The 25,689-nt window shown below is 44.4% G+C and overlaps 1 protein-coding gene and 1 long non-coding RNA gene across 6 annotated transcripts in view; one reads left to right on the top strand and one right to left on the bottom strand.

The window, feature by feature from the left end:
* LOC137372044 (uncharacterized) overlaps positions 1 to 25,689 on the top strand; it is a 146,522-nt gene that overhangs the window by 107,594 nt on the left and 13,239 nt on the right. The window lies entirely within an intron of this gene.
* ubr3 (ubiquitin protein ligase E3 component n-recognin 3) overlaps positions 1 to 25,689 on the bottom strand; it is a 416,754-nt gene that overhangs the window by 49,185 nt on the left and 341,880 nt on the right. For all 5 annotated transcript variants that reach the window (XM_068035371.1, XM_068035370.1, XM_068035368.1 and 2 more), the window contains one exon: positions 7,055 to 7,162. In XM_068035371.1, coding sequence (XP_067891472.1) covers positions 7,055 to 7,162 — 108 coding nt within the window. The remainder of the gene's footprint in view (positions 1 to 7,054; positions 7,163 to 25,689) is intronic.

Raw genomic sequence — 25,689 nt, forward strand, 5'->3', positions numbered from 1 at the left:
GAAAAATGAACAGCCCTGGCCCAAAGCACAAACATGAAAAAAAATGGGCAGGCACATGGTAAGAAAACTGAATGTTGAAACAAACTAAAATAAAACTAAAATAAAAAAAATAACTAAAAATAAACGGGGTGGCCCGTCATGCTCTGAAATTATTGAACTCAATGTTCAGTCCTGCAGGCTGTAGTGTGCCGAATTAGATTGGAAAATAGCCAATTTAACTTCTTTATTCAAAAAGGAAGGGAGGCAGAAAACAGGTAACAATAGGCCAGTTAGCTTGACTTCTGTCATGGGGAAAGTGTTAGAATTAATCATTAAGGAGGTTGCAGCTGGGCACTTAGAAAAACTCAAGGCAATCAGGAATAATCAGCATGGTTGTGTGAAAGGGAAATCATGTTTAACCAATTTGTTGGAGTGACATGTGCTGTGGATAAAGGGGTGCCCGTTGACGTACGGTACTTGGATTTCCAGAAAGCACTAGACAAGGTGCCACATAAAAGATCATTGCGCAAAATAGGAGCTCATGGTGTCGGGGGTAACATATTAGCATGGATAGAGGACTGGCTTGCTGGCAGAAAACAGAGAGTAGGCATAAATGGCTCCTTTTCTGATTGGCAGGATGTGACGAGTGAAGTCCCGCAGCGGTCTATGCTGAGGCCTCAACCTTTTACAATTTATATCAATGACTTAGATGAGGGGAGCGATGGCATGGTAGCTAAATTTGCAGATGACACAAAGATAGGTAGGAAAGTATGTTGTGAAGAGAATATAAGGAGGTTGCAGGCCGATATGGATAGAATGAGTGAGTGGGCAAAAATCTGGCAGATGGAGTATAATGTGGGAAAATATGAAGTTGTTCACTTTGGCAGGAAGAATAAAAAAAGCAGAATATTACTTAAATGGGGGACTGAAGCAGAATTTCGAGGTGCAGAGGGATCTAGGTGTTCTAGTGCTTGAGTCACAAAAAGTTAGTATGCAGGTACAGCAGGTAAAAAGGCTAATGGAATGCTATCTTGTATTACGAAAGGAATTGAAAATAAAAGTATGGACGCTATGCTTCAGTTATACAGGGCATTGGTGAGACCACATCTCGAATAATGTGCGCAGTTATGGTCTCCTTATTTAAGGAAGGATGTAAATGCGTTGGAGGCAGTTCAGAGAAGGTTTACTAGATTCATACCTGGAATGAGCCGGCTGTCTTATTAGGAACATTTGGACAGACTGGGCTGGTTTTCATTGGAGTTTAGAAGAGCGAGGGGAGCCTTGATTGAAGTTTATAAGATCCTGAAAGGTTTTGACAAGGTGGATGTGGAGAGGATGTTTCCTCTTGTGGGTGAGTCTAGAATAGGGGGAACTGCTTTAAAATTAGGGGTTGCGCTTTTCAGACACAGATGAAGGGAATTTTTTTCTCTCAGACGGTTGTGCGACTTTGGAACTCTCTGCCTCAGAAGGTGGTCATTGAATATTTTTAAGGCGGAGGTAGATTGATTCTCTTGCCCGACAAGAACCTAAGATTATGGGGGACAGATGGGAATGTGGAATTTGAAACAGAAACAGATCAGCCTTGATCTTATTGAATGGCAGAGCAGGCTCGAGGGGCTGAATGGCCTACTTCTGCTGCTAATTCGTATGTTCGTATGTACTGGCATGGATAGAAGATTGGCTAACTAGCAGGAAACAGAGAGTAGGCATAAACAGGTCATTTTCTGGTTGGCAGGATGTAATGAGTGGTGTGCCGCAGGGATCAGTGCTGGGGCCTCAACGATTTACAATTTATATAAATGACTTGAATGAAGGGATCGAAGGTATGGTTTCTAAATTTGCTTATGACACAAAAATAGGTAGGAAAGTAAGTTGTGAGGAGCACATAAGGAGGCTTCCTATCTTGACTCTATCTTTTCTCCCCTGGTCCCAGTCTCTTCCCACCTATATCCGTAACTCTTACGCCGCCCTATGTCATTTTGACAATTTTCGGTTTCCTAGCCCACTTCCTCTTCACTATGAACGTCCAATCTTGCTACATCTCCATCCCCCACAGGATGGTTTGAGGGCTCTCCATTTCTTCCTTGAACAGAGGCCCAACCAGTCGCCATCTACCGCTGCCCTCACAGTGGCACAGTGGTTAGCACCGCAGCTTCACAGCTCCAGCGACCTGGGTTCGGTTCTGGGTACTGCCTGTGTGGAGTCTGCAAGTTCTCCCGGTGACCGCGTGGGTTTCCTCGGGGTGCTCCGGTTTCCTCCCACATGCCAAAGACTTGCGGGTTGATAGGTAAATTGGCCATTGTAAAAATTGCCCCTAGTGTAGGTAGATGGTAGGAGAATTGAGGGAAGGTGGGGATGTGAGAGGGGAAAAATGGGATTAATGTAGGGTTAGTATAAATGGGTGGTTGATGGTCGGCGTGGACTCAGTGGGCCTTAGGACCTGTTTCGGTGCTGTATCACTCTATGACTCCTCAGCCTGGCTGAACTTGTTCTCCTTCAACTATCAAACACTTTTTTCCAATAAAAGGTGTTGCTATGGGTATCCGCATGGGTCCTGGTTGTGCCCGTCTTTTTGTGGGATATGTTGAACATTCCTTGTTCCAGTTCTACTCAGGCTCCCCTCCCCCAGCTCCTTTTCAACATTGATGACTGTATCGGTGCTGTTTCCTGCTCCCACCCCGAACTGGAAAACTTTATCAACTTTGCTTCCAACTTCCACCCTTCACTCACCTTTGCATGGTCCATCTCCGACACTTCCCTTCCCTTCTTCGACTTCTCTGTCTCCATCACTGGGGATAGGCTGTCTACTAACATTCACTATAAGCCCACTGACTCCCACAGCTACCTCGACTACACTTCTTCACACCCTGCCACCTATAAGGACTCCATTCCATTCTCACAGCTTTTCCGTCTCCAACGCATCTGCTCTGATGATGCAACCTTCCATGACAGCGCTTCTGATGTGTCTTTCTTTCTCCTCAATCAAGGATTCCCCCCCACTGTGGTTGACAGGACCTTCGACTGTGTCCAGCCCATTTCCCACACCTCTACACTCACCCCTTCCCCTCCCTCCCAGAATCACGACAGGGTTCCCCCTGTCCTCACGTTCCACCCCACCAGCCTCATCATCCAAAGGATCATCCTCCGCCATTTCAGTCATGTCTAGCGTGATGCCACTACCAAACGCATCTTCCTCTCCCCTCCCGTCAGCATTCCGAAGGGATCGCTCAGTCCGCGACACCCTGGTCCACTCCTCCATTACCCCCAACACCTTGTCCCCTTCCCACGGCACCTTCCCATGCAAAGAGGTGTAAACACCTACCTTTTACCTCCTCTCTCCTCACTATCCAAAGCCCCAAGCACTCCTTTCAGGTGAAGCAGCGATTTACTTGGACTTCTTTCAATTTAGCATACTGTATTCGCTGCTCACAATGTGGTCTCCTCTACATTGGGGAGATCAAACACAGATTGGGTGACCGCTTTGCAGAACACCTCCGCTCCATCTGAAAGCATGACTCCGAGCTTCCCGTTGCTTGCCATTTCAACACACCACCTGCTCTCATGTCCACATATCTGTCCTGGGCCTGCTGCAGTGTTCCAGTGAACAACAACACAAGCTCGAGGAACAGCATCTTATTTACCGATTAGGCACGCTTACAGCCTGCCGGACTGAACACTGAGTTCAATAATTTCAGAGCATAATGGGCCACTTTTTTATATTTAGTTATTTTTTCTTTTTTATTATTTATTACTTTTGTTTGTTTATTTTATTTTAGTTTGTTTCATCATTCATTTTTTTACCATGTGCCTACCCATAGTTTTTTTTTCATGTTTGCGCTTTGGGCCAGGGCTGTTCATTTTTGTCAATTAATACCCTCTCTGCACTAACGCTTTGCCTTTCAACACACCATTAACACACCGTTTGCCTTTGCTCCATGACCTTCTAGTCAGTTATTCTCTGTGACCCTCTGTCTTTTGTTATCTCTTGCCTCGACACCACTTTATTTGCCTAAAACCTATTACATTTCTAACCTTTGCCAGTTCTGATGAAGGGTCACTGACCTGAAACGTTAACTCTCTACAGATGCTGCCAGACCTGCTGTGTATTTCCAGCATTTCTTGTCTTTATTACAAAGGGATGTAGATAGTTAAGTGATTGGGCCAAGATCTGGCAAATGGAGTATAATGTGGGAAAATGTGAAATTGTCTATTTTGGCATGAAGAATAAAAAAGCATATTATCTAAAAGGTGAGAGATTGCAGAGCTCTGAGATGCAGAGGGATCTGGGTGTCCTAGTGCATAACTCGCACAAAGGTTAGTAAGCACTAACAGCAAGTAATTAGAAAAGCTAATAGAATGTTGTTGTTTACTGCGAGGGGAATTGAATACAAAAGTAGGGAGGTTGTGCTTCAGTTATACAGGACATTGGTGAGACCACATCTAGAGTAGCGTAAGTATTGGTCTCCTTATTTAAGGAAGCATATAAGTGCGTTGGAAGCAGTTCAGAGAAGGTTTACTAGACTGATACCTGGAATGGGCGGGTAGTCTTATGAGAAAAGGTTTGACAGGCTAGGCTTGTATCCACTGGAGTTTAGAAGAATAAGAGGCGACTTGATTGAAACATAAAAGATCCTGAGGGGTCACCCATTTAAGACAGAGATGAGGAGCAACTTTTTCTTTCAGAGGGTCGTGAGTCTTTGGAACTCTTTTTCTCAAAAAGCAGTGGAAGCAGTGTCTTTAAATATTTTTAAGGCAGAGGTAGATAGATTCTTGATAAGCAAGGGGGGTGAAGGCTTATCGGGGGTTGGCGGGAATGTGGAGTTGAGGTTATAATCCTTCAGCCATGATCTTATTGAATGGTGGAGTAGGCTCGAGGGTTCGAGCTACTCCTGCTCCTAATTCGTATGTAGCCATGTTTCTGTTACCTTCAGACTTGACTACTCCAATGTTTTCCACCACTTGAACTCATCCAAAGCTCTCAGCCCTACAACCCGCGAGAACTCGGCATTCCTCCAATTTTGGCCTCTTCTGCACCCCCAATTTCTTTTGCCCCACCTATGGTGACCATGCCTTCAAGCTGTTTAGGTGCTAAGCTCTGGAATTTCCTCCCTATCTCTCTCTACTCCTTTAAAAAAATCTACCTTTTTGACAAAGTTTTTGGCCACCTATCCTAATATCCCCTTATGTGGCTCAGTGTCAAATTTTGTCTGATAATGCTCATGTGAAGCCCCTTGGGATGTTTTACTATATTAAAGGCGCTATATAAATGCAAAAGATTGTTGATATAAAACTATCACTTTTAAACATTTTGCTGTAATGAGTGGATAGTTTTTGTTAGTAGAACACAATAGGGGAAAAATTGAATTTGGAGAAAAACATTCTTCATTATTAACGATTCTATTATGCAAGAGGAAAATCAAAATAAGCTTTTAGAAAGGAGAAAGAACAGACATATCAAATGAGGAAGTAATAAAATTAATGCAGAGATTCAACAGTCACACGCAGGTAACAAAATAAATGTTCTAATAAAAGTATGTAGGAGCATTATGCACAGAAGAGCACTGTTATTAAGAATATTGCTACGGGCTTGTTCATTATGAGATTGATGTTTATGTTATGAACATGTTAAGCCATAACATATTCTCTCCATCTTGCTCTCGGTAGGACCAGGGATGCTCCAGGTGCCAAACAGTTTCTTCCTTCATACATCCCCAGAGTTTCTTTCTATCAGTCTGTGCAACAGATTTGCTATTGCAAAAGGAACTTAGTAGAAAAATAGTAGACGATGACACAGATGGATAAATTTAATACAAAATTGGGTCAACTGTTTGCCCAAGGAGGGTCAAACTAGGCAACTGGAAGATGCAACTTTAGTGTAGGATGTTCAGAGGCCTGGTGTGCGTGCGCATGTGTGCATGCGCGCTGTGTAGGTTTAAGGGCGGGTTGGCAGGAGGGAGAAGAGGAGAAAAGCTATTGTGGCTAAGTTTATGGGTAAAGTTTTTTCCAATTATATGTGTTATCGAGTGACAAATTTTATTGCTAGGTACAGATATTAATAATGGCATGAGAAACTATCATAGCAACTGTATCCAACTTTTCATCACTGGAATGCAACTGTGTATTGTTTTTTGGGTGGAATGTGACCAAAGAGAAAATTGAAATTGAGAAGGGTTTCAGAGGGAAGAGCTATGAAGAACGACTTGATAAGCTCGGACTCTTCAAGCATATAGAGCAACACCTTAGCGGGAAACTTAAAGTGGTACATAAGGTACTTCGTGGCCTTAAATAGGTACATCAAGGCAGCAAGAGGACACAGTTTCACAACTGTGAAAGACAAATGCTAAAAAACGATTTTTTCTACAGAGCATGCGTGATCAACAGCTGGAAAGGTTACCAGAAAGGTTAGTTGAGGCAAGGCACAGGACTTGCAACACAAAGCTACATACTGCTGTGGAAACCATTTGATTCATCCTTCCACAGAAATATACCCTCCATACAATCCTCCAGCACACCATTTAGCTGCCTCTATTATTCTTGTTGCAAGACTATCCCAGGTATTGATCATTCTTTATATAAAGAAGGCCTTCCTGACATCAGTCCTAAACTTGCCCTTTACTGATTGTACCTCTGTCCCTGAATGCTATAGAGCCAATTTAACTTCAATACATTGGATTAACTATTGTAATTCAATTTTAAAAATCTTGATAATGTCCTGCTTCATTCTCCTCTTTCCAAGGCTGTGGAATGGAAGTCATTTTAAGTCTTCCTCATTACCAAGTTCTCTGACTTTAGAGATCAGTCTTGTGGCTCTTACCTATATTGCTTCCAAGGTCTGAACATTTTCCTTGCCCTCCTTTGACCAGAAGTGCACTAAACAGCTTCAACTTAAGCTCCAAAGATTTAGATAAAACTCAGCCTTCTGTTTCGTTTGAAGAAACAGATAAATTATCTAACAGCAGGACAATAGGGTCAATAATTTGAAATGAAATAGGGTGAAGGGTTTTCAATAAAATTTATCTTGTGAAGATGTCAAACGTAGCAAGCTCATATAGTACAGTTACATTTGTGTACATACCATTGACACTTGATCTGTGTCACTTGCACAGTAAAGCTTTCCCTTTGACAGTTCACAGATTATGTGGCTTAGTAATACTTCCCAGGATTTATCTGAACTGCACATGGCCTGTCAAAAGTTTAAAAAAAAAGAGACTCAGCAATAGTTAATATAGTACAATATATAAATATATTCAACCATTACTCTAGGAAAATATACCAGACACAATATCAGAACTAAGAACAAGCTATTTTTGATGTATGCTAATAATATAGAAATAACTTAGGCACGAAGGTGTGATTAATAAGGGTGTGAACATGAAATAAAATTACAAATTTCAGTAGCTCAAATATGACAAAATGTTGAACAGGTAGGAAACTGATTAGATACTCAATAATCATTGCACTTGGGCTGAAAGAGAAAGAGACCCTGAGGGTAGACTCAGTTGGGACAAAATCAGAAATGAAAATGGAAGGCAGAAAATTAATGTATGAGTCTGGAAGACAGAGGAAACAAAGGTTAGAAAATCAAGAGTTTGGCAATGCTCAAGGGTATCTATTTCAATGCAAGGAGTATAGCAAATAAAGCAGATGAGCTGAGGGCACAGATAGACATGTGGCAGTATGATGATTTAGCTGTTACAGAAACATGGCTTAAGGAGAGACAGGAATGGCAGCTCAATGTTCCTGGTTACAGGGTTTTCAGATGCGATAGGGAGGGGGATCAAAAAGGAGGGGGAGTGGCAATTTTGGTCAAAGAAACTATTACAGCTGTGAGGAGGGATGATGTGTCGGAAGGTTCATCAAATGAAGCCATATGGATTGAGCTAAGGAACGAAAAAGGGGCAATCATGCTGCTGGGAGTGTACTATAGACCCCCAAACAGTCAGAGGGAGATAGAAGAGCAGATATGTAGGCAAATCTCCAAGAAGTGCAAAAACAATAGGGCAGTAATAGTAGGGGATTTTAACTACCCCAATATTAATGATGATCGTTTTAGTGTGAAAGGAATTGAGGGAGCAGAATTCTTGAGGTGCATTCAGGAGAACTTTTTTGCCCAGTATGTAGCAAGTCCAACAAGAGAGAGTGCAGTTTTAGACTTAGTTTTAGGAAATGAAGATGGGCAGTTGGAAGGGGTGGCAGTGGGAGAGCATTTTGGTGGTAGCGATCATACTTCAGTCAGGTTTAACATAATTATGGAAAAGGACAGAGATAAGACCGGAGTTAGAAAATTGGGGCAAGACTAATTTTACTAAACTGAGGAGTGATTTAGCGAAAGTGGACTGGAAACAGTTACTTGAAGGCAAATCAGTGTCAGAGCAGTGGGAGGCATTCAAAAGGGAGATTCAAGGGGTTCAAAGTAAACATGTTCCACAAAGAAAAAAGGCAAGACGGCCAAATCTAGAGCCCCATTGATATCAAAGAGCCTACAGTGTAAGAAAACGCAGAAAAGGAAAGCTTATGTCCGACACCAAGAACTCAATTCTACAGAAAGCCAAGAGGAGTATAGAAAGTGGAGGGGTGAAATCAAAAAGGAAATTAGGAAAGCAAAAAGAGGGTATGAAAGAATATTGGCAAGCAAAATCAAGGTGAGCCCAAAGATGTTTTATCAATACATTAAGAGTAAGAGGATAACTAAGGAAAGAGTAGGGCCCATAAAAAAACAAAAAGGTAACCTATGTCTAGAGGCAGAAGGCAGTATGACTCTTAATAAATACTTTGCTTCTGTCTTCACAAAAGAGGCTGACGATGCAGAAATTGTAGTTAAGGAGGAGCAGTGTGAAGTATTGGATGTGATAAACATAGGGAGAGAGTAAGTATTAATGGGAATAGCATCTTTGAAAGTTGATTAATCACCAGGGCCAGATGAAATGTACCCTAGGCTGTTAAAAGAAGCCAGGGAGGAAATAGCAGAAGGTCTGACCATCATTTTCCAGTCTTCACTGGATACAGGTGTGGTGCCGGAGGATTGGAGAACTGCTAACGTTGTACCTCTGTTCAAAAAGGGAGTGAAGGATAGACTGAATAATTACAGGCCAGTCAGTCGAACCTCAGTAGCGGGCAAATTATTGGAATCTATTCTGAGAGACAGGATAAACTGTCACTTAGAAAGGCACAGGTTAATCAAGGACAGTCAGCATGGATTTGTTAAGGGATGATCTTGTTTGACCAACCTGATCAAATTTTTTTGAAGTAGTAATAAGGAAGATAGATGAGGGCAGTCTACTGTTGATACGGTCTACATCTATTTTAGCAAGGTTTTTGACAAGGTCCCAGACTAGTTTAAAAAATTATGCTGGAACTGTAGAAATCATTAGTTAGGCCACAACTTGAGTACTGTGTGCAGTTCTGGTCACCTCATTACAGAAAGGATGTAATTGCACCAGAGAGGGTACAGAGGAGATTTATGAAGATGTTGCCAGGACTGGAAAAATGCAGCTATGAGGAAAGATTGGATAGGCTCGGGTTGTTCTGCTTGCAACAGAGAAGGCTGAGGGGAGATCTGATTGAAATGTACAAAATTTTGAGAGGCCTGGATAGAGTGGAGGTGAAGGTTCTATTTACCTTAGCAGAGAGGTCAGTGACGAGGGGGCATAGATTTGAAGTGATTGGTAGAAAAATTAGAGGGGAGATGAGGAAAAACTTTTTCACCCAGAGGGTGGTGGGGATCTGGAACTCACTGCCTGAAAGGGTAGTCGAGGCAGAGACCCTCAACTCATTCAAGAGGGGTGTGGATATGCACCTCAAGTGCTGTAATCTGCAGGGCTATGGAAAAACGATGGAAGGTGGGATTAGAATAGGTGGATCGTTTTTGGCTGGCACAGACAGGATGAGCCAAGTGGCCTCTTTCTGTGCCTTAAAACTTCTATGATTCTATGGAACTGATGTAAATCTAGTTAGCAAAACACAAGGAGCTTATAACTTAAGCTACTCTTCATCGAACAGTGGCAATGTTTAACACAGCAAGAAAGCCTACTGAAACATGCTTAGAAAGTACAATATCAAATGCAGCTGTATAAGGACTTATTTTAGTTCTTCATTCATGGGATTTGGGTGTTGCTGGCAACATCAACATTTATTTCCCATCCCTAATTACCCTTGAGAAGGTGTTAGTGAGCCACCTTCTTGAAAAGCTGAAGTCCGTCATAGTGGTGTTTGATACAACTGAGTGGCTTCTAGGCTATTTCCAAGGGCAGTTTAAGAGTCAGCCACATTGCTGTGGATCTGGAGTCACACAAAGGTCAGATCGGTTGAGGATGGCAGGTTTCCTTCCTTAAGGACATGAGTGAACCAGTTGGTTTATACAACAATCCTAGTAGTTTCATGGCCACCATTACTAAAGTATATTTTTATTTGCGATGTATTTAATTAAATGAATTTAAACTCACATCTTCAGATTATTAATCCGAGCCTCTAAATTACTAGTCCAGTAACATAACCACTGTACTACTGTACCTGACGCCTTGATATAGACACAATGGGCTTGCTTCATGAGAAGATAAAGCAGACAGCTGGTGCAGTTCACAGCAATTTTCTCCTTATGCTCATATATTTACTACACATTATGACCTTCACTTAATTCATAACTCAGAAGGATTAACACGATCACATGTACGCAGATAAAGAGGAAATAGTTTTATGGATGAACACCACTGGACCCTACCAGAATTGGCAAGACACATACAAGTACTTTTCACGACCATTTTGTGCAGGGAAAAAAAGATTACTATCAATAGACATGCCAGGTATTCTACCATAACAGGGACGTCCTCCAAACACCTCCCAAGAATCTCACTAATATATTCCCTTTTTTCTAGCAGGGGAAGGGACTCGAGAGAGCAGACTGACATTGGAGAAAGAAAAGCCTGCCTGGAATTCATCTCCCTGCCAGGGGAACTGTCAGAGCCAAGACCATGACAACTGACAGCACTGAACGAGACACTGCATAGGGTTTAATTCTGAACCTTTGCCTCTTGATTTCCACCTCACCGCAGATACTCTATAAGCTGCAGATGCTTTCACGATTCACTTTTCTCTTTCCGCACTCCTTTCACTTCATAAGCTAACCCTTGCCCCCTCTTTCATTTCAGGTGCTGAGAATGTGGAAACTCCTCTCAGTGGAAGAAGAGGAGGTGAGCCTCCCTAAAGATTAACATGATATGGAATGCACTGCCTGCGAGTGTGGTGGAGGCAGATACAATCGTGGCTTTTAAAAGGGAACTGAATAAGCACCTGAAGAGAAAAAGCTTGCAGAGCTAGACAGAAAGGGTGGGGTGGGACTAGCTGAATTACTTTTGCAGAGAAACGGCATGGACTCGATGGGTCAAATGGTCTTCTGCTGTGCTATAACCATTCTATGATCCCATGGGAAGAATTTTCACCCTGATATAGAGGCGGGAACAGAGCTGGACAGGCACATAATTTTGCACCAGCAGTTGTCATGCCAGTTTGCCGTTCTGACAGTCAGCAATTTTGCTCGGGGCGTGGGGGGAGGGGAAAAGGTGGGACCTGGCAACCTGCCCAATTCGGATCAATACCCAATTAAGTTTGTTGTCAGCTCACCAAGGGCCAGTTGCATTTTTTCTGGGAAGGCATGGGATACACGATAGATCTGGAACAGTCCAAATAGGAGGAGCCAGTCATGGCCGCGCCATTCAAATAGGCGGGCCCGTAAAAGAGTGCACAGCTGAGAGGGGCACTCAACCATTGGCACACAGTTGCCATTAAGTGAGCAGCGTTAGCGTAGCAAGTGCTCTGTGTGTGCTGGGTCAGTTGAGGGGATCATGGAATACATATTTGGTCCTGTAACCATCGTGAGTTCAGCTGACTGCAAACTAGGGACATGGGATTAAGGTACCCGGAGATAGGGATGGGTAGCGATGAGGATCAAAATCCTCAGAGCGGATGAAGATCCCTGGGCATGAAGAGGGGCAGCAAGACAACGAAGACCATACCCTCAGCATCGAGTGCATCACTAAAGAAGAAGCTACCTGGAATTGTCAGGGAATCAGTGTCGCAGGAGACTGGGCCTATCTAGGCAGATGGTAACTGAGATTTGTGCCCTTATTGACGAAGACCTCAGACATCACAGTACTGCTTGCCATGCCCTGCCAGTAGCCATTAAAGTCACCGTGGCCTTGAACTTCTTCATCTCTGACGTTCCAAGTATCAGCAGCCCACCTTGGTGGCATTTCACAAGTGGCATGAGACCATTGCACCTCACAGGTCACTGATGTTCTATTTGCTAAATCAAGGTAGTATGTACAATGTCAATAGATGGAGCCTCGCAGGCACAAAGGGCAGTGGCAATTGCCTTCACTGCTGGATTCATACAGGTGCAGGGCATCATCGATTGCACCCATGCGGCCATCAATGCGCCAAGTGAGCAGTCACTGAGATTCGTCAATTGGAAGGGCTTCAACTCCCTAAATGCTCAGCTGGTATGTGACCACAAGAGCTTCATGTATGTGTGCCCTCGCTATCCTGGCAGCTGCCATGATGTTTTCATCCTCTGGTAGTCAAGGTTGCCACAATTCTTCATGTCACCAACAAAATTCTGTGGATGGATTCCAGGAGACAATTGATATCCCTTGAAGAGATGGCTATTCACCCCTTTGCGTGACCCCAAGAAAGAGGCACAGAGCTGCTACAACCAAAGCCATCTGCTCACGAGGACTACTTTCAAGCAGGCCATCGGGCTTCCGGTGCCTGGACTGGTCGGGTGGTGCCCTGCAGTGCACTCCTGAAACAGTCTCGTGCATTATAGGTGGTCTACTGCGCTTTTCATAATGCGGCCCTCCAAAGAGGTGTGGACCTCAACAAGGGGGAAGCAACAGATCGACACAGTCCATCATCATCATCAGAGGAAGGTGCAGAGCAGAACAGTGCCCATGTTGTGCAGGGATGTGACTGGGTCTAGTTCAGGAGTCAAAGCTATCAGGATGGCGTCAACGCCAGGGCACATCTGAACCAGGCACGTTTCACCTGAGTGCTTCTCAACCAGCAGGACTGCAAGCTCTGGCACTCACTTTGACCTTCCTGAGAGAACACATCCATTAAACACATAACCTTGAATTGATCCATTCTTACTGGCAATGCATAGTACACATCTCTCCAGTGGTCTCAGCATCCCCGTTCAAAGACTACTGCTTTCCTTCATGGCATCTTCCCATTAAAGAATGGAAGCTCATATGTCTGGGATCATGGCTCATCATTTCTTTTTTTATCCTTCATGGGATGTGGGCATCGCTGGCTAGGCCAGCATTTATTGTCTATCCCTAACTGCCCTTGAGGTGGTGGTGCTAAGCTGCCTTCTTGAACCGCTGCAGTCCTTGTGGGCTAAGTACACCAACAGTGCCGTTAGGAAGGGAGTTCAAGGATTTTGACCCAGCGACAGTGAAGGAGCGGTGATATAGTTCCAAATCAGGATAGTGTGTGGCTTGGAGGGGATCTTGCAGGTGGTGCTGTTCCCATGCATTTGCTGCCCTTGACCTTCACAGTGGTACATTTCAACGAGAAAGAAAAATAACCCGCCATCCGTGGTTAACTAGAATAAAGATAGTATCAAACTTAAAGAAAAAGCCTATAATTGCACAAAGATGGGAGGCAGTTCAGAAGATTGGACAGAATATTTAAAAAAAGCAAAGAATGACTAAAAGATTGATAAGGAAGGTAAAAATAGAGCACAAGAGAATATTAGCTTGAATTATAAAGACAGATAGTAAGAGTTTCTATTGATATTTTTAAAAAAGAGTTAACAAAGTGAGCACTGGTCCTATAGAACGTGAGTCTGGGGAATTAATAATGGATAATAAGGAGATGGCAGATGAATTAAAGAGATATTTTGCAACGGTCTTCACTATTGAGGATACAAGTACCAGTATTGGCTGTAAGTCAGGAAATGGAAGGGAGGGAAGAACTCAAGAAAATTACAATCACCAGGGAAGTGGTACTGAACAAACTGTTGGAGCTGCAGGCTGACAAGTCCCTGGGACTTCATCCTAGGGTGTTAAAAGAAGTGGCTAGTGAGATAGTTGATGCATTAGGTTTAATTTTCCAAAATTCCCTAGATTTGGGGAAGGTTCTGTTAGATTGAAAGGGAAATCATGTTTAACCAATTTATTGGAGTTCTTTGAGGAAGTAACATATGTTGTGGATAAAGGGGAACTGGCGGATGTACTGTACTTAGATTTCCAGAAGGCATCTGATAAGGTGCCATATCAAAGGTTATTGTAGAAAATAAAAGCTCATTAGGTGGGGGGCAACATATTGGCATGGACAGAAGATTGGCTAGCTAACAGGAAATAGTAGGCATAAATGGGTCATTTTCTGGTTGGCAAGATGTAACAAGTGGTGTGCCACAGGGATCTGTGCTGGGGCCTCAACTTTTTACAATTTATATAAATGACTTGAATGAAGGAACTGAAGGTATGGTTGCTAAATTTGCTGATGACACAAAGATAGGTAGGAAAGTAACTTGTGAAAAGGACATAAGGGGGCTACAAAGGGATATAGATAGGTTAAGTGAGGGGCAAACACCTGGCAAATGGAGTATAATGTGGGAAAGTGTCCACTTTGCCAGGAAGAATAAAAAGAAGCATATTATCTAAATGATGAGAGATTCCAGAGCTCTGAGATGCAGAGGGATCTGGCGGTCCTAGTGCATGAATGTTATCGTTTATCGCGAGGGGAATTGAATACAAAAGTAGGGAGGTTAGGCTTCAGGTAACAGGGCATTGGTGAGACCACATCTGCAGTACTGTGTACAGTACTGGTCTCCTTATTTCAGGAAGGATGTAAATGCGTTGAAGGCAGTACAGAGAAGGTTTACTAGACTAATACATGGAATGGGCTGGCTGTCTTAGGAGGAAAGATTGGACAGGCTAGGCTTGTATCCACTGGAATTTAGAAGAGTAAGAGGCAACTTGATGTTTCCCCTTGTGGGAGAATCTAGAACTAGGGGTCACTGTTTAAAAATAACAGGTCGCCCATTTAAGACAGAGATGAGGAGAAATTCTCTCTCTGAGGGTCGTGAGTCTTTGGAATTCTCTTCCTCAAAAGGCGGTGGAAGCAGAGTCATTGAATATTTTGAAGGCAGAGGTAGATAGATTCTTGATAAGCAAGGGGGTGGAAGGTTATCGGGGGTAGGTGGAAATGTGGAGCAATCAGTTCAGCCATGAACTTATTGAATGGCAGAGTATGCTCGAAAGGCTGAGTGGCCTACTCCTGCTCCTAATTCGTATGTTCATAGAGGTGGCAGGTTTGGAAGGTGCTGTCTAAGGAGCCTTGGTGTGTTGCTGCAATGCATCTTGTAGATGGTACATGTTGCTGCCACTGTGCGTCGGTGATGCAGGGAGTGCCAATCAAGCAGGCTGCTTTATCCTGGATGGTGTCGAGCTTCTTCAGTGTTGTTGGTGCTGCACCCATCCAGGCAAGTGGAGAGTATGCCATCACACTCCTGACTTGTGCCTTGTAGATGGTGGACAGGCTTTGGGGAGTCAGGAGGTGAGTTACTTGCCACAGGATTTCTAGCCTCTGACCTGCTCTGTAGCCACGGTATTTATATGGTTACTCCAGTTCAGTTTCTGGTCAATGGTAACCCCTAGGATGTTGATAGTGGGGAATTCAGCGATGGTAATGCCATTGAATGTCAAGGGGAGATGGTTAGATTCTCTCTTGTTGGAGATGGTCATTGCCTGGCACTTGTGAGGCACGAATGTTACTTGCCACTTATCAGCCCAAGCCTGGATATTGTCCAGGTCTTGCTGCATTTCTACACAGACTGCTTCAGTCCCTGAGGAGTCGCAAATGGTGCTGAACATTGTGCAATCATCAGCAAACATCCCCACTTTTGACCTTATGATTGAAGGAAGGTCATTGATGAAGCAGCTGAAGATGGTTGGGCCTAGGACACTACCCTGAAGAACTCCTGCAGTGATGTCCTGGAGCTAAGATTGACCTCCAACAGCCACAACCATCTTCCTTTGTGCTAGGTATGACTGCAACCAGTGGAGAGTTTTCACCCTGAATCCCATTGAGTCCAGTTTTGCTCGGGCTCCTTGGTGCCATACTTGGTCAAATGCTGCATTGATGTCAAAGGCAGTCACTCTTACCTCACCTCTCGAGCTCAGCTCTTTTGTCCAAGTTTGAACCAAGTCTGTAATGAGGTCAGGAGCTGAGTGGCCCTAACGGAACCCAAACTGAGCGCCACTGAGCAGCTTATTGCTAAGCAAGTGCCGCTTGATCGCACTGTTGATGACACCTTCCATCATTTCACTGATGATGGAGAGTAGACTGATGGGGCGGTAATTGGCCAAGTTGGACTTGTCCTGCTTTTTGCGTACAGGACGTACCTGGGCAATTTTCCACGTTGCTGGGTAAATGCCAGTGTTGCAGCTGTACTGGAACAGCTTGGCTAAGGGCGCGGCAAGTTCTGGAGCACAGGTCTTCAGTACTATTGCCGGAATGTTGACAGGGCCCATAGCCTTTGCAGTATCCACTGTCTTCAGTTGTTTCTTGATAATACGTGGAGTGAATCGAATTGGCTGAAGACTGGCATGTGTGATGCTGCAGACTTCAGGAGGAGGTCAAGATGGATCATCCACTCGGCTTCCGGCTGAAGATTGTTGCAAATGCTTCAGCCTTATCTTTTGCACTGATGTGCTGGATTCCCCCATCATTGAGGATGGGGATATTTGTGGAGCCACCTCCTCCAGCTAGTTGTTTAATTGTCCACCACCATTCACGACTGGATGTGGCAGGACTGCAGAGCTCAGATCTGATCCGTTGGTTATGGGAGCGCTTAGCTCTGTCTATTGTATGCTGCTTATGCTGTTTGGTATGCAGGTAGTCCTTGGTTGTAGCTTCACCCAGGTTGAAAGCTCATTTTGAGGTGTGCCTGGTGCTGCTCCTGGCATGCCCTCCTGCACTCTTCACTGAACCAGAGTTGGTCCCCTGGCTTGATGGTAATGGTAGAGTGGGGGATATGCCGGACTATGAGGTTACAGATTGCGGTTGAATACTATTCTGTTGCTGCTGAAGGCCCACAGCGCTTCATGGATGCCCAGTTTTGCATTGCTAGATCTGTTCGATATCTATCTGATTTAGCATGGCGGTAGTGCCACACTAGACAATGGAGGGTATCCTCAATGTGAAGACGGGACTTTGTCTCCATAAGGACAGTGCGGTAGTCACTCCTGCCAATACTGTCAAGGACAGATGCCTCTGCGGCAGGCAGTATGGTGAGGACGAGGTCAAGTAGGGTTTTCCCTCTTGTTGGCTCCCTCACCACCTGCTGCCGATCCAGTCCAGCAGCTATGTCCTTTAGGACTCGGCCAGCTGTGGTTCTACTGAGCCACTCTTGGTGATGGACATTGAAGTCCCCCACCCAGACAACATTCTCTGCTCTTGCCACCCTCAGTGCTTCCTCCAAGTGCTGTTCAACATGGAGGAGTATTGATTCATCAGCTGAGGGGGGCGGTACATGGTTTCCTTGCCCACGTTTGACCTAATGCCATGAGACTTCATGGAGTCCGGAATAGATGTTGAGGACTCCCAGGGCAACTCTCTCCCGACTGTATACCACTGTGCCGCCACCTCAGCTGGGTCTATCCTGCCGGTGGGACAGGACATACCCGGGGATAGCGATGGCAGTGTCTGGGACATTGCCTCTAAGGTATGATTCCATGAGTATGATTATGTCAGGCTGTTGCTTGACTACTCCGTGGGACAGCTCTCCCAACTTTGGCACAAGGCCCCAGATGTTAGTAAGGGGGACATCTCCAATGTTATTAATAAATGACAATGTGCATAATCACAAATGAAATTAACCTAAGTGAACCAGTAAGTGCAATGACCAATGCAGTGCTCTTTGTTCTCAGCCACTTCGACACAGTGCTCCCTTTTTGGCCTCAGATGAAGTGGAGGCAATCTGCTTGCGGCTGAGATGCATGTGGCGGTCGTCCTCATCGTGGAAGTGCCAGTGGGGCACCTACAGAGGCTGCTGCACTGGCATCAATGCAGGGCCAAGTTCCGTCACAGGGAACTGCTGCATAGATGGTCCCTCTGTCAGAGAGGCCAAGGAGGCCAACAATGATGATGGCACCCTCATCCTCATCGGTGACTGCCTCAGCCCTTTGATGGCATTCTGGATCACTGGAGGGAATCACCAGCTGAGGCGCATCTGCCATCCACTCCATGCATTTTTCCAACATCAGGGCCACTGACCAGTCGATACTAGAGCGTGGCATGCATTCTGTGCAATTCAGTGTGCTGTGCCTGCATCCACTCAGAGTGCTGCCACATATGGCTCTCCATGAGGGTGGCTACTCTCTCAATGCAAGAGCTCATATGCTCAAAGCCCTGAACCTTGGTGGTGCACGTGAGTTGAAATGACTCCTCCATTCTCAGCCCATGATTTTGCACTACTTCAGGTGACTCTGTACTGCATCAGAGAACTCCAACACGTGGGTACACATCTCATACTGCTGGTCAAACTTGAGCCACCTTGCTTGTGACACCTTTGTCTCTGCATCTGCGCATAGCTGTATCAATGTCCCTTGGAGGATGGAGGACAGCCCATAGCTGCCTCTCTCACCTCCTCCTGCTCATTCGTGACATGTTTCTCACCCAGTGCCACCCTTTCTAATTGTGCGCGAGGATCCACTGATGAGAGTCTATCTGCGCTCGTAGAGGGTGCGCTTGAATGATGGTGCTGGGTCTGCTGGTTCTGTTTTGCCAAGGCCCTCGGTAATGCTGCAGGAGCACTGGCATTCTCCCATAGAAAAATTACGGCACAGAAGGAAGCCATTCAGCCTATCCTGTCTGCGTCGGCTGACAAATCTAACCGCCCAATCTAATCCCACCTTCCAGCACCTGGTCCGTAGCCTTGCAGCCTCCCCCTCTACAATTGGCCCTAAGGGAGACATAAAGAGATCATGAGAACTCGCCTGTGACAGCAGATACCTCTGCAGAGCTGAGGCTTCCCAATGCAGCTGAAGTTTTGGCATGCTGTTCAACAGGGAGTAATGCACTCTGTCCCCTTCATCTACAGATTTCAATATTTTTTTCACCCTCTCCTCCAGATATTCCCATCTCACCATCTCCCTTCATGCAGCACTACCCTTGTAATGCCCAATGCCGCCTCATCCATTGTAGTGAGAATAGCGAGCTGGGGCACTCCTCCCCCTGTGCGCGCCCTCGCCCTTGCATTCTGCACCCTTTTCTCCTGGAAGGACAGAAAGAGATGAGGCAATGTTGGCCCCTCTCACCAATGCCTGTGCTTCATTTAAATAAGAAACTGCATGTATCAGTGCTGGCAGCAACTCAGCAGAACTAGAGCTTTGAGCCTTGCTGACAGGGCAGTAGATACCCTGGGCATACATCTCTCCCATGTTCAGGAGCATGATGTGCCCTCAGGCTGCTCAGCTGGTGGCTGCAGACCTAGAGGCCTGTTAGCTAGGTGATTTTTGCAAACACCTTGCCAGAATGAATGTGGTCCTTTCATTGCTGCACTGAGGTCCTCCAGATGACCCTGTGGCTGCTAACATGTTCTGCCACCTCCAGCCAGGCCTGCTTAGTTTGGCTGGGTAGCCTTCTCCTGCGACCCTCCAGGTCCAAGGCCCCTCGCCTTTCACGTACTGACACCCACATCACCAAACTGTGGACCATCCATTTCATGGGTGCCAGGACTCTGCCTCTCCTCCTTCTGACTTCTGCTTTCCATTGATTCGCAAGACAGCTGCCACTAAAATGGCTGCCGTCATGCCTTTAAATCAGGCCCACACTTTAGAAGTCCCACATCCATCCTGTGCCTGCTGCAGCTAATTGGTTGCTAAACCTGCCCTCCAACCAATTAGTAGCCCATCTTGGGGAAAATGATGGCCTGTGATTTCTCCCCTACTCGACCAACCCTGGAGCAGGGTCCAGAGTCAGAAAAGGTTCCAATATCAGGGTCCTGACCCCAAATGGAAAATCCTACTCCATGACTCTAAGATGCATCATCACTTATCCGGCCCTGCAAGCACTAGCTCAGACACTGGTATCATCTTTAGAGGCTAGGTTAGAGAAGGTGCCCATATGGGGTGACTCACTGGGCACATGTGCAGGGGCTTGCTCAGCTGGCTATTAAGGCAACTCACTCTGTTGCTATGAGGGGAATACTGAGGCAACAACCCAGGAGAGGGGCCTTGGCTCCATGAGACAGGCAATCTTTCAATTCTTGCCAATGCGCTTGTTGGTGCCAGCATGCTCTGGCCCAGAGGAGTCTGCAGTTAGGCCCAAAGTTGCTTGAGGTCATCCTCCATGGCCATCTAAAGTGTCCTCAATGGAAACTCACTAGTCTTCCACCTCCCAAGCTGTAACTACTGAGGAAATACCCTGTGCAAGCACTAGGATACAGAAAGGAGCATTCAAGAAAGGCACCAAGGACTGGGACAAGGGTAATTCTTAATTATCTCTGTTAACTATAATTGAGTTGATTTTTCTTCTGAATTGGTTTTTGTGTTTTTCCTTGGAGTGAAGGAAGGGCATGACCCATCAATCTAAACTGAAAGGAGGCAATTGTGTACTGGTTATAAGGACAATGGTAAGGATTTTGGGACTGTTGGTGTATTGGGGACGGGAGAGCCGATTTAGGTAAAGCTCTCCTCAATGAGCTGGTCTCAGAGCTCTGGCAAGTAGGGACACTGTTGGCCGCTACCTCTCCTCTTTATCATGCTCCTCATTCTCCTTCAACACCTCTCTCCTCCATTGTCCAGCTGAGCGGGACTGCCCTCAACCTGGTTGCATTCTTGTCTACCCAATCGTAGCCAGAGAATTTCTTGCATGGCTTCCCTTCGAACCCCCAAATCGTCTCCATCACCAAGACCATCTACTTCCACCTGCATAATATCACCTGTCTACACCCCTGCTTCAGCCCATCTGCTGCTGAAACTCTCATCCATGTCTTTGTTACCTTCAGAATTGACTTTTCCAATGCTCTCATGGCTGGCCATCCATCTTCCACCCTACATAAACTTCAGCTCATCCAAAGCTCTGCTGCCCATATCCTATTTTACACTATTCCGTTCACATAGTACCCTTGTGCTCCCTGACCTACATCGGATCTAGAACAAGCAACACCTCAAATTTAAAGTTATTATCCTTGTGTTCAAATACCGCTATGGCCTTGCCCTTCCTTATATTTGTAACCATCTCTAGCCCTGCAACCCCCTAACAGCTCTGTGTTCCTCCAATTCTGGCCTCTTATGCATCCCCGATTACCTTTGCCCTTCCATTGGCAGCCACACCTTCAGCTGTCTTGGCTCTAAGCTCTGTAATTCCCACTCTAAACCTCTCCATCTCTCTCCTCCTTTAAGACGCTCCTTATAACCTAGCTCTTTGGTCAAGTTTTTTATCATCTGTCTTAATATCTCCCGATGTGGTTTGGTGTCATCTTTTATCTGATAAGGCACTTGTGAAGTGCCTTGAGACATTTTACTAAGTTAAAGGCAAAGTTGCTGTTGATGATAATGTTTCTTATGGTCTTCACTTCTTTCTTCCCTCAGCCTCTGCAAAGGGCAATTCCTCGTCCTAGCCAATTTCAATCTCCTTATCCTCTCTCCTTGAAAATTCACTGCTCTCATGTCCTTCCTAAGTTTCTCCCTCCACATAAACCCACCTGCCCATATTGACTGCCATTGCTTTGACTTCACCATCTCACATGGCTTCTCCACTCCCATAGTTTCAATAACCAACAATGACACCTCTGAATACTTCCTTGTATTCCTCACCACTCACATTCTCTTGTCCTCCTTAAACTTCATTTCCTTCACATCTCCCCTGGGAAATAAGCTCTCTCAAGTTGCTTACAACAACACTCAAACACTATTCCGCCAAACTTTCAGCCCTTCATTTCCCATGTGATCTTTGTAGCTGACTATTTGCTTAACTTTTGCTTGCCGTTAACTCAGCAAAACCTACACGGTTTTCATCTCTGTTCTTCCCTGGTACAGGCTTCATCTTTATTCAGTCAAATTCAAGAGGTACAAGCGCAAGTATAACTGGTGCACAATTGGTTTAGCCATCCATTGCCAACCTGGCTTCACCAATTAATCTCTAAAAGGCCTATCCCTCCTCTGCCAAAATAGCTCACTGTCCTGGATTGCAAAAATAACCCCACTCTTTTCCTTTCCTACCAACCATCTCCTCCAACTTGACTCCCCTACTCCCTTTATTCTGACCTTTAACAAGTGCAAGAAGCTCATGAGTTTGTCTCCAAGATGGAAGGTATCCGATTAGCTGCCTCTTCTGCTTCCCTACCCCTTTGCTTGTCCACTAAGCCAAAACTTCCTCAATCTTGTTTCCACTCTAACCCTGAACTCTGGTTTCTGTCTAATTAGAGTCACAGAATCTTACAGCCCAAAAGGAGGCCATTTGGCCCAACGTGTCTACTGTTTCTTTGAAAGAAACAGTCCAATTTTGTCTCACACCCAGACTTTTTCACCTATAACCTTGCAAATTAGTCTTCAAGTACATGTCAAATTACCTTTTCAAAATTACTATAGAATATTTTTCCACCACACTTTCAGGTAGTGCAATCCAGATCTCAACAAACCTCTGAAGAAATTTCTCACTTTCCCTCTAGTTCTTTTGCCAATTATTTTAAAACCATGACTTCTGGTTACTGACCCACTTGCCAGAGGGAACAGTTTTGGCCCTCTTGCTCTAATAAAATGCTTCACAATTCTGGATATCTCTAGGTCTTCCCTTAATGTTCTCCGTTCCAAGAACACTCCTAGCTTCTCCACATCACTGAACTCCCTCATTCCTGGTATCATCCTGGTAAATCTCCTATATTATCTTCAAGGCCTAGACATCCTTCCTAAAGTGTGGTGCCCAGAACTATACATGATACTCCAGCTGAGGCCTAATGGTTTAGCATGACTGTTGTTTATATATTCAATGCCCTTATTTACAAAGTCAAATATTCCATATGCTTTCTTAGTTGCCTTATCAACTTGTCTCACCACCTTCAAAGATTTATGAATATGCACTTGCAGGTTCCTCTGTTTCTGCACCCACTTCTCTCAAAATTATACTGCCTCTCCATTTTTTCTCCCAAAATGCATCACTTCACACTTATCTACATTAACTTGCATCTGCTTTGTGTCGGCCCATTTCAATGGTTTGTCTCTGTCCTCCTGAAGTTAGCTACCATCTTGCTCATTATTTACTATGTTGCCAAGTTTTGTATCATCTGCAAACTTTGAAATTGTACTCATTATATCCAAGTCCAAGTCATTGTATGTAACAAGAAAAACAATGGTCCCAGTGCATAACTCCCTTCAGGTCAGGAAAAATACCCTTTCACCACTATTTCCCACCTCCTATCCCATCGCCAATTATTGACCCAAGTTCCCACTGCCCCTTTAACACCATGTCCCTCTATTTTTTGAATAGGTCTGTGATGCACCCTCCTGCCATCTCTAACCACATCTCATATCTGAGAACTACTTCAAACTCCCTGGATGACAATCCCACTAAACTCCTGATAACCCAACTTCCCTTCCTGGGTCTGTTTTTTGCTGACATTGTAAATGATTCTCTCAACTCAGGCACTGTTCAATTACCTTTATAAAGCACTGTCATCAGTGCCCTGCTCAATAAACTCACTTTTTACCTCTCTATCCTTGCAATCTGCAACATCAGTGGTGTCAGACCCATGCCCCCCACTTCCTTCACAGCTGAAAAACACTACCAACCAGCGTCAAACCAATCAATCCACCTCCCAGTACTGCCAAACCCCAGGTTCCTCATATCTATGTAAAGTGCCTTGGGATGTTTAGCTATGTCTAAGGCACTATATAAATGCAACTTATTATTTTTGTTCAGCAAAAAGGTCACCTAATTTCTGTTTGGTTTCCCCAATGTGAAGAAAATCACAGGGTAACCAGTAAATACAACATACTACACTGAACAAAGTATGTGGAAATCACTGCATCACATGGGAAGAATGTTTATGGCTCCGCACAATGGTGTGGGAAGAGGTGAATGGGCAAGTGATGCATCTTTTACTGTTGCATGGGCAAATTTCATGGGAAGGGCTGCCAATAACTGGGCAATGGAAGAGTGAACAAAAGTATCTCAAAGGGAACAATACCTTAAAGAGACAGTAAAATAAATGCTTGGTGATAGTGGTAGGATCAGACAGTGGGAGGGGAATATGGCAGAGGGCGATCTCCCAGATGCATAGGCTAGCAGGAGAGAATTTCACCCATGTTCTCCAGACAAGGGTGCTGTTGTAGGAATCTGCATGGGTCCCATCTATACTTCTTTTATTGAATATTTAAAACCCAAATTGTTCCAATTTTGTTCAGGCATCCTCTATAAGCTTTACTTCCATTACATTGATGATGGTGTTGCTGCTGCTTCCTGCTCTTCCTTCAGTCCAGACAATTTCTTCTGACTATTGCTCCCATTTCTACAATATCCCTCACCATTGTCTCTGACTCGTTCTTAATCTTTGATAATGGAATTTCAATATCTGTTATAAGCCCATATATTCCCATAAATACTTTACTATGCTGGCACTCCATTGTCCTTTCTGTAAAGATTCCATTCCTTTCTTTATTCTATGCGCTCTGATGGTCTGATAGTTCCACATTCTACACCAGAGCTTTTGAAATGTTTTTTCTCATCCAAGGATTTCCGCATTTATGATTAACAAGGGCCTTGATCATGTCTGCCTAATTTCCTAATCCTTTGATCTCTTCCTTCTCTCTCAATAATAAGAGGGTCCTTTTTGTCCTCATTTTTATCCTACTTATCTTCATACCTTCTATCATCTACAAAATGGTCCCATCAACCACATTTTTTCTTCCTTCTCTGTTTTCACCATTCCTTGTGTGATTCTTGTTCATTCTTACCCCATCCCACTTTTCTCCGCAGTTGTAGAAAATACTTTCTCGTTTTCCTACATTAATGACCAGGACCCCTGAACATTCATCCCATCTGAGATTGTGATTTATATATAAATCTAGAATACAATATTTACTGCTCATCATGGTATCCTCCGTAGTGATTGAAACCAAATGCAGAATTGATGATTACGTTGCCCAAGATCTGCATTCTGTAGGATTTCCAAGGAGTTTGCCATTTCAATTCTCCCTCCCAGTGCAACTTGGTTCTTTCTACCTTAGGCTTCTATATGGACTTTAGTAACTTCAGATTCCCTTGCCTTAACAACCTCTGTTTCTTCCTTTCACCTTCTGCTCAATTGGCCTCCACAATTTAGCTCTTTATACCCCCTTATCTTTTTATGTTTTTTCAATGCCTGAGATAACATTGGACATCAGCCAGCATTTTCATTTTACAGTCCTTTTAAAAAAAATCCCCAGACTATTAACTGCAACTTTGTGACAGAAGTCAGTATTACTAGATTCTCGACTTTTACCTATTCTCCATTCACCCCTTCGTTTTGTTCAGTCATATTAAGTAGTATGGTTGTATATCTAATTCCCATTTCAAATAAAAAGTCTATCCTGAGATGATATCATCCTCTCTTTACATGACAGACCTGCTACGTATTCCCACCATTCCTTGGATTTATTTTATACACATTTGTAGTTTGTTCACCAAGGCGTGTAACATCTGAGGACTGAAGACGATAAATAAATG

Source organism: Heterodontus francisci, chromosome 7 (assembly GCF_036365525.1).
Source record: "Heterodontus francisci isolate sHetFra1 chromosome 7, sHetFra1.hap1, whole genome shotgun sequence".
In the NCBI taxonomy this organism is placed as follows: Eukaryota; Metazoa; Chordata; class Chondrichthyes; order Heterodontiformes; family Heterodontidae; genus Heterodontus; species Heterodontus francisci.